This window comes from Accipiter gentilis, chromosome 5 (assembly GCF_929443795.1).
Source record: "Accipiter gentilis chromosome 5, bAccGen1.1, whole genome shotgun sequence".
Lineage (NCBI taxonomy): Eukaryota > Metazoa > Chordata > Aves > Accipitriformes > Accipitridae > Astur > Astur gentilis.
This window is the reverse complement of record NC_064884.1, coordinates 46,222,574-46,231,552: the sequence shown is the minus strand read 5'-3', so window position 1 is coordinate 46,231,552 and position 8,979 is coordinate 46,222,574. Positions and strand designations below refer to the sequence as shown.

Sequence of the window (8,979 nt, the reverse complement as noted above, 5' to 3'; positions counted from 1 at the left end):
TCACTTGGAGGCTGCTGGTCTTACGAATCATTGTCTGTGATCACAGGAGGAAGATGAAAGCTGAAATACTGAATTTCGCCACACAGAAGACTGAAGGAGACAGACAACCAAGGCGGAGCCTTCATTAACTCCTATTACTAGTGATATATTGCCAGATTAATAGAAGCTATGAGATACTGTATTATCCAACAAAATATCCAACAAAGAGCCACCCACATAAAATTATAGTGCATGCTTTGGGTGAATCAACACAGACATACTTGAACAGAATGGTAATGTGATTTACTTACCTCAGACAAAATTTCCTTAGCACATCACTTTTGGCATGAGCACTAAGGCTGGCAAACTTCATGGGAAGCTGGACTGCCTTACAGGTGACACCCACCCAACAAGGTATAAATAGCCATCACTGAGGACAGAAGACTGCAGTCTGATTTTCCGCATCAAGCTGTGCACCAAGCTTTGCATTTGGGGCTGGATATCTGATTACTTCCACCATGAGCTGCAGCATCAAGAGAACATCTAGTACCTCTTACAGGAGCGGTGGAGGTGGAGGCGTCTGCGGCGGCGGTAGTGGCAGGAGTTCCTCTGTCTCCTGCAGGCGATATGCCTCCTCTGTGATAGGCGGTGGAAGCTATGGTGGGGGAGCATGCAGCATTGGCTATGGAGGGGGCATGAGCGCTGGCAGCCTTGCTGGTGGCTTTGGTGGAGGCTTGGGAGGAGGCTTTGGTGGTGGCCTGGGGGGAGGCTTTGGTGGTGGTTTTGCAGGAGGCTTTGGTGCTGGGGGAGACATCCTTCTGAGCGGCAATGAGAAGGTCACCATGCAGAACCTCAATGACCGCCTGGCTGCTTACCTGGACAAAGTACGAAGGCTGGAGGAAGAAAATGCTGAGCTTGAGCACCACATCCGGGAGTGGTACAGGAAACAAGCTCCCAGTGTTTCAAAGGACTACTCCTCCTACTACCAGACCATCGAACAGCTCCAAAATCAGGTAGGATAGCCCCGACTAACATGGCTCCATCTCCTGCCTGCTCTTCTCCTTTGTAAGGACTTCCTCCTTCCCTCTGGCACTGGCTCTAAAGGGGTGGGAGGGAGCTACTGGATGGCTCTGCTGGTGGTACCGCAGGCAGAAAACTGCTGAGCTGCGCTTCCCATCTCTTGGGGAAGCAAACCCCCACACCACCCCACAAGTGAAAGGGCTGTGCTGTGGGGGCACAGCCTGAGGCGTCAAGGAGTGCTCCACCAGGCCCAAACATGCTGGCGCAAGTAACTGAAATCCCACATTGTACAGGTGGCTCCAAACCAGGCATGTGTGGTTTCCAGTCCTTCCCTCTCCTCCCACCCAGTCCAGCTGGATGGAGTGCAAAGCCAAAGCACCTGGACTGCAAGATCTGAACTCCCTTTGTCTCTGCACACTTCTACATATAACAGCTGGAAGGACCAAGGCCTTCCCTTACAATTGGCTTTTCTTATAATGAGACGAATTACAGCATCAGGGACAAAGACTACACTTCCTTACACACCCAGAGTGCAGAAACCCATAGGTGTTGGTGATCTCCCAGCATAAATGTTCTTCTGTTCTTTCCCTCATCAATACTTTCTTTCATCAGAATGTCTGGGGAAGCCAGAATCTTGCACACACCAGTTCTTGTGGCATGGCATTTCAACAACTTCTGTAACAATGCCCTACCAAAGCTTTAGGTCTTCTTTCTTCTTGTCCTGGATGTCTAGAACACAGAAAGACTCCTCTCCAACTTCCCCTTTTGCAGATCATTTCTGCCACTGTGGACAATAACAAGCTGCTTCTCGACATTGATAACAGCAAGATGACTGCTGATGACTTCCGAATGAAGTGAGTACCTCTCTGTAAACCTTACATGTCTTTCAAATCCAGCTCATAGTCTCAGGAGACAAGGCAGCTCTGCCCTGAGTGGTGTTACTGAGTCTTCTTGTTTTATTGGGATACTGACCGTGGAAAGATGTGTGCTATTGACTGCCATCATCTCATTTCCTCATTTTTGTGTCTCTTGTCTGTGTTAAAGGTATGAGAATGAGCTGGTCATCCGTCAGACTGTGGAGGCTGATATTAATGGCTTGAGAAATCTCCTGGATGACCTGACTCTGGTTAGATCTTCACTGGAATCCGAGCTAGAGTCCTTGAAGGATGAGCTGATTGCTCTTAAGAGAAACCATGAGGAGGTACGATCCAATGATATATAGTGTGTCCAAGACATAGTCCTTCGTCTCTTCATGGTTCCCAAAGTTACATATCAAGTCAATTCAGCCTTATGTCATGTGATTTTCATTCCTTTGTACCTTGATACTGCTTTGTCCACTGTCCCCAACACAAGAAATGACCTGTGCTCTTTTGTTTCTCTCTGCAGGAAATGAGACAGCTGCAGTCTCAGACCGGTGGTGACGTGAGCGTGGAGGTCAATGCTGCCCCTGGTGAAGACTTGACAAAGATACTGAATGACCTGAGAAACGAATACGAGCAGATCATCGAGAGGAACCGCAGAGAGGTTGAGCAGTGGTATGAAGTCAAGGTACGTAGCAAAGCACAAAGTGGAGTCTCCTTCTGTGGCAAAACCCAGACACCCTGGTACTGGCCATGCAATGCCTTTGGCTAAAAGGAGGTGGCTGCTCACCTGCATCTCACTTGCACAGCTGGAGGAATGGGAAGGAAAAAGCGGTTGGGGAAAGACTGCAGTGGCAGAGAGGGAGCAGGCCAGGGTGATGTGCAAAGGGGGGTCAAACGTCAGGGTGTACGGAGCAATGACTAGGCTGTCCTCGATGAGGACAGGATGAAAGGCAGAGGCTCCCTGGCTATCTTAGTTCTCAGGCAGCAAATCTGCTCCCTGAGGGGATTTTTTCTCACTCAGAAAGTGTGTTTGGGGTTTGACTCCTGCAGATTGAAGAAGTCAACCGGCAGGTCACTTCTAGCAGCCAGGACATCCAGACAAGCAGCCACCAGCTCACTGAATTGAGACGCGAAATGCAGAACCTGGAGATCGAACTGCAGGCGCAGCTCAGCACGGTACGTGGGGCAGGATCGCTGAGGGCCCTTCCCTCCTCAGAATGGGCAGGGAGGGGTAGAGCTCTGGTCCTAAACTCCTGCATTTCCCCTTTCAGAAAAACTCTCTGGAAAACTCCTTGGCAGAAACTGAATCTCGCTATGGCTGCCTGCTGCAACAAATCCAAGGGCAGATTAACTCTGTAGAGGAGGAGCTGGCCAACATCCGCTGTGAGATGGAGAGTCAGAACCAGGAGTACAAGATGCTCCTGGGCATCAAGACCCGCCTGGAGCAGGAGATTGCTCAGTACCGGGCACTGCTGCAGGAAGGACAGCAAGACATTGTGTACGTATTCCATACTATAGCAAGGAAATAAAAAGAAATCCTGTGTACTTTATTGCTACTAGATACTTCTTGTCCATGGAGCTATAACATCTTTTTTTGACCAAATATCCAGTGGTTAGATGTCTTTTGGTGAATTAATTACTCTCCTTTTACAGTGCCTCCCAAGGAGCTTTCCAAGGGGGTGGTAAATCCTCCCATTCATATTCTACTTCCTACTCTCATTCTCAGTGTGGTGACATGACAGGTAAGACAACACTTTGTAAGAATATGTTTATTAGTGGGTTACACCTGCCCCAAAGACTACAGTGTATTTTGTCAGAAAAAAGTTTTGTATTTTTGGCTGGGCAAGATTCCTAGGTGCAGTAGTGAGAGAACCTCACTGACTCTGCCACAGAGGAATGAGGTTAAAATACAGTCTCGCCCTTCCCTCTACCTAAATATAAAATACAGATTATAGACTTTACAGAATGAGATATGCTTTTTTGCTTATTGGAATGAAAAAAAATACAGTTCTGAGAAAGCGCCTAGGGTATTGCTGGGCTTGGAGCCTCTGAGCTTCTCTTGCTAACGCAGCATGTTAGGTGAAAGAATTCAGTTCAGCAGGAAAGATTAGATTTCCCCTTAAGGCAATGATTTGCTCTGTCTTTACACAGGACAGTCAAGAGTGTGCTAGAGTAATAGCAGCGATGCTGGCAACCTCCAGCTGAGAGGCATTGAACCTGGACCAAGAGAGACTGAAGCACTTCTGCAGTACAGCTGATGCAACTGGAACAATTGGGAAGGAGTGCCTGGTCACCCGCCTCATCACCCCTTCTTTCATTCTGCAATGCTTGTCTTGCTCAACTTGTCTTTGTCAATTGGTTCTTTGTTTAAGGGCTTAAATTCTGCTGATAATACTGCCTCTAATAAAACTTTACTTCTGCAATGCAAATAAAAACAGCGTGTCTGAGAAATTTAATTTAACAAACTTTGAACAGGTATTTATCAAGCTAACCAATCAAATACAGGTTGCCCTATCATACTTTGTAACATAGTCTCAGGAAAATCTGGTTTGTACTAAGAAAATGGACACCATGCCGAGATAATATCACTGAGTAAAAGGAAATTCACTAATTCTGAGCATGGCTGTATGAAGGCTGTATGAAGTGTGATGTCTTCCCAGCTCTGCCTATGGGAACTGTCAGTCAGGTGAGACTGTCAGAACTCTCTGCTCAAAAACAAGGGGTATTAGGTTGAAAACAGAAATCCATTCTTGACACAATTTTTCTCCTTCCTGTGAAATTACAAACCATTTACCATTTTGTTTTCTAATGGCCACTAACAGATTACTTTCTGGCCCCTTGCCTTGCTGCTTTTTACTGAAGACACTCTGAATGATGTGAGTGAAAGGAGAAGGAAAATACCAATGATGGGTAATGCTCTGAAGATTATTTAATTAACTGTTAATGTACTAAACTGTGTTCAGCCACTACTATGACTCATCTGAGTCCATTCAGCTTTGGCTTTACTCAGCTTATCATAGCTAGAGTTCCTGTGAGAAGGTGTGACTCAGTATAGGTTGTTCCAGTACATATGGGTTTCCTGACATCAAGTATTTCTACACCTTTGACTACGCAGAGAATTACATATTGCTAACTTCTGTTAGGAAATACAGCCAACAAGGCAATGTCCCTGTTTCCTTCAGTGTCATGCACCAAAAACATTCCCATGTTTTATGATAGAAATTTCAATTCAAACACAAATATAATACCAAGAACCCAATTTTTGTCGGTACACTCAATTGGCTGATACTATGCCTTAAGAGGAATGAGAGAGAGACATATTTCATCCACTGAAAGTATTTTCTATACTTTATTTTTCTGCTTAAGAAGACAAAATATGCAATAAAATTGGAGATGAGAGGGCAATACTATATTAGAACAGCTATTTTATAATATTTTGCTTTCTGAAGATGACAGTGAAGCCCCTTTTCAATCTCTGTGTGCATCAGATGCACAAAATCAGCCAGGTTTCATTCAAATGTAAGTGCCTGTTGTTCCCTTCTCCACCTATCAAATCTGGTCTCTAGTATTTGCTGTTTCATTTAAGAGTGAGGGTATTCTGTTAGGGTAATTGAATGAAAGGTTTTGTCATCATAAACAACTTACAAGAGTATTATTTAGGTTAGGTCTTCCTTCACTAATCATGTGGCTTGGCTCTGCTATCACACTATTGTAATTGCAGTCTGCAGTTAAGTATCCACAAGGAAGAGATACTTTCTATTCATGTCAAAAAAACAGGTTTCCAAACTGACGTTTTTCAGGCCAGCATCAGGAATTTGTATGAACAAAAGCACTCCTCCAAAGAAAAAAAAGGGTCATTTCAGGTTTTAACAGTATAGAAAGTGACATAAAGCAAATGCAGACAGGACTTTCATCTCCAAAGGCTGCCAGAATTCACATCTCAGCTGTACTTAACATAGCCAAAACAGCTTAAGAAGACATCTTTTTTGAGGCAGTATTATGGAAACTTGAACTACAGTTAGTGTATATAAATAAATACTGAAAGGTTATTTTGCTTTCTTCTAATCTTCCAGAAGTACAGAGAAGCATTAGAATGATCAAAAATACAGTCTTGCACATCCAGAGAACTCAAGGGAACACCAGAGCTGCAGTATGTTTTTCCCCATTTCTGAACTAATTTGTAAGAATGCAATGTCTTTGTGAAATAGGCAGCACTATGAAGAGTCTTAAGTTAAATCTGCAAAACGAAAGCTATGCAAAATCTTCAGACTGAAAGGAGTGGATGCACTGCAAGATTACCAGTCACTGCAGCAGGATTAGGTCACTGGTGGAGTCCTCCTGCTGCTGACAGTACAACACCTTTTGCATATCACCACTGATTCATGAGGCACTAACCTCCATCTAAGAATGAGGCAAGGGCTGTCCTGGGGAAAATGCATGGAACATGCCAGAGCTGTGCCAAAAGCACAGCATGTCTCACTGCCTCCATCTAAGGCTGGCAGATGCTCCAGTCACCTTGTATATGTTCAGTCAGGTATCTCGATATCACTGTCTGCTCCTGGCACTCACTTCACTTCATCCATGGTTCTCAGAAAAAGCGATACGGTTGCTTAACATTCTGAAAAGACCTACAGGAAAGACAAAAAAGGGCTTTGACAGGGAGGAATTTAGAATTCAATTGGTTAACATCATTGATAATAACAGCATATTCTAGCAGGTAGAGAGAAAGAGAATAGGAAAGGATTGCTACACTGGAAGAACTTAATTTCTCTTGGGAATTACTTTTAAACTTTTCCTTTTTCAGTGGTAGAAAGGGCTACTGAACTAATAATTTAGATAGACTGTAGAATTAAAATAGCTCCCATTTAATAGGATTTTCTTTAGGTCTCCATGTGTGCAAGATATAAGGGTCCAACCCAGGGAGTCACATAAGAGAAAAGTAAGAAAAGTATCTGGGGCTATGGAAATCATTCATCTCTGAACAAACTGAAGAAATGCACAGGTAAGTGATGCTGAAAGTTGATGGGTGATGGATGAGGAATGCACAATGGAGTTCCTGATGAGACTCACGGGCGTAGCACTTGTCTTACCAAGACCACAGTTGACTCATTTGTTGTAGAACAATTAATTACCAGTAATTGTTTCTGAGGCTGTCCTCTCCTTCTTGTGTGACTAAAGACATATACCCAGTAATAGCATCATAGCTTCTGTGAAAACCACTGACTAGTTTGGGTTTTTTTGCCCATTCGGAGTATCTGTTTGTGGCTCTGCATCCAGTTTCACCAGTGAGCAAACAGCACTTGGAAAGGCTTCATAACACTGTTACTTCAAACAAACTTTTCTGATTTACAGCGGTTCATGGGGTGCATTATGAGCAAGAAGTCTTCCAGGGCAAGATACGATTTCAAAGCTCTAACAGTCTCTTCAAACGGCTGAGGAGCCTTTATACCCTCTACAACAGAAAATGTCTGACCTTTTTCTGTCATCGCAGGGATTACAACTGTTAATGGACCTTAAGAGACCTGGCTCTTTTAGCTTGTGAAGTAAATTGGTATGTCCACATTGACTCACAACAGCCATCTCAGGCCAGAGAGCTGTGTCCACAGGATGGTGGACCAAAAATGCATAGGAGACATGGAAATACCCGTGAGTTATGGAATAGAAAGTCTAAAGTTTAAGTATTTGTGACACAGTTAGAGCAGGAAGAGTAGTTAGATCAGCTATTCAAAAAAAAAAAAAAAAAAAGAAAGAAAAGAGGGACAGAGAGACAGAGAAAAGGCATCTGTTGATGGTATGAAATTACAGCATTGGGAAATGTTTGAAATTGTTGGGTCAGATGTTATGATGCAACAATGCCGAGAAGGAGATATAAAATCAACACCTCTGGCATTAATGCCAATCAGCAATAAACATCTCATAGGGAAGAATAAAGGTGCATTTCAACAATCTAATGAGGAAAATATGACTAAGGAATCACACCCTGTGAGAAAATAATTTTTATTTTTTAATAATGATGACTCAGTCTCAATAACATATGCAAAGCAACTGGTTCTGACGTGCAGATAATTAGAGACCTACCAATAAAAGAACAATCATAATTATGAAGATCAAAGTATTACATTATCTTCAGCATATCTATGAAAATCTGTGTAGGGGTATCAAGAAAGAGGGTAAATGGCTTTCTATGATTCTTCAGTCAGCCATAACACGCATTAGTAACTTTTATGGGTCTCATAATTGTTACGGCTAAGAGAGAAAATGTTGCTCCAGCCACAACTGCAAGCTGTGTATAAGTAAGATCGTAAATGAAGAAACCAACAATGAAATGAAATGAACTAGTAATTTTTAACTTCCAAACAGAGATGAATTCCCATCAATGTTTAACTCCTACATAAAGAGGCCCCTTGTCTTTCAGGCTTAAAATGTATGTTTTCCAGAAGTTATTTAAAGGCAAAATTTCATTTCCAAAGGAGGGTTCATCATATCCTGTTCTCTTACAGAAATGCTGCGATTGTGCAGCAGTGTTAGAGACCTCTGCAGTGTTAGAGAGACAAAAGATAGAAGGCAAGGGGAACTAAAGGGTCATCATAGCTGTCTCTAATATATGAGGATAAAACCCCTACCATCAACTGGTCAAGGTCAATCTCAAAACTGTTTCTCTTTTCCATCCAAAGCTCCCTCAACAGAAGCACCTTCCAGACCCCTATGCCTCCCATAGATAAAAAGCTCCCCTTAGTTTCCAGCCCAAATACACTCAAACCCAGATTATGCCCTTTCTTATGTGGACAACAGGATTGTCCTTTATTTTAAATAGCCATGGTATCTCCTTTCTCGAGAGCAAGCTGATAATCATCTTAGCCTCCATTTTGCTGAGTTGAAAAGCTGAATCCTTTTGCTCTCCTCTCCCAAGACAGAGTCAGTGATACCTTATAGATACTACACATCTATTTCAGTTTAAAATAATCTTTGCGTGACTGGAAATTTGCACAAAATATAAAAAAATAATAACTTTAAAATTACATCTCTGCATGTCCATTGCTCTGTGCAAGACATAAGATTATTTCCTGGAAGTGATACTACAAGAGTTTGGTGAAAACAGAAATATCACTGCTTCTTT

General features: G+C 42.9%; 1 protein-coding gene across 1 annotated transcript; it reads left to right on the top strand.

Moving 5' to 3' along the window:
• Positions 1 to 453: 453 nt before the first annotated feature.
• Positions 454 to 4,119, top strand: LOC126038579 (keratin, type I cytoskeletal 13-like). Its single transcript, XM_049800466.1, has 8 exons — positions 454 to 992; positions 1,771 to 1,853; positions 2,044 to 2,200; positions 2,386 to 2,547; positions 2,913 to 3,038; positions 3,134 to 3,360; positions 3,516 to 3,604; positions 4,014 to 4,119. Exons 1-8 carry the CDS (start codon positions 498 to 500, stop codon positions 4,031 to 4,033), a joined length of 1,359 nt encoding a protein of 452 aa, XP_049656423.1. The 5' UTR covers positions 454 to 497; the 3' UTR covers positions 4,034 to 4,119.
• The last annotated feature ends 4,860 nt before the right edge of the window (positions 4,120 to 8,979 follow it).

Excerpts from the sequence above, each read along its gene's own strand:
- LOC126038579 (XM_049800466.1), top strand. The coding sequence starts at position 498 with ATGAGCTGCAGCATCAAGAGAACATCTAGTACCTCTTACAGGAGCGGT. Across the intron at positions 993-1,770 it reads TCGAACAGCTCCAAAATCAG|ATCATTTCTGCCACTGTGGA; the intron begins GTAGGATAGCCC and ends CCCCTTTTGCAG. Across the intron at positions 1,854-2,043 it reads GCTGATGACTTCCGAATGAA|GTATGAGAATGAGCTGGTCA; the intron begins GTGAGTACCTCT and ends TCTGTGTTAAAG.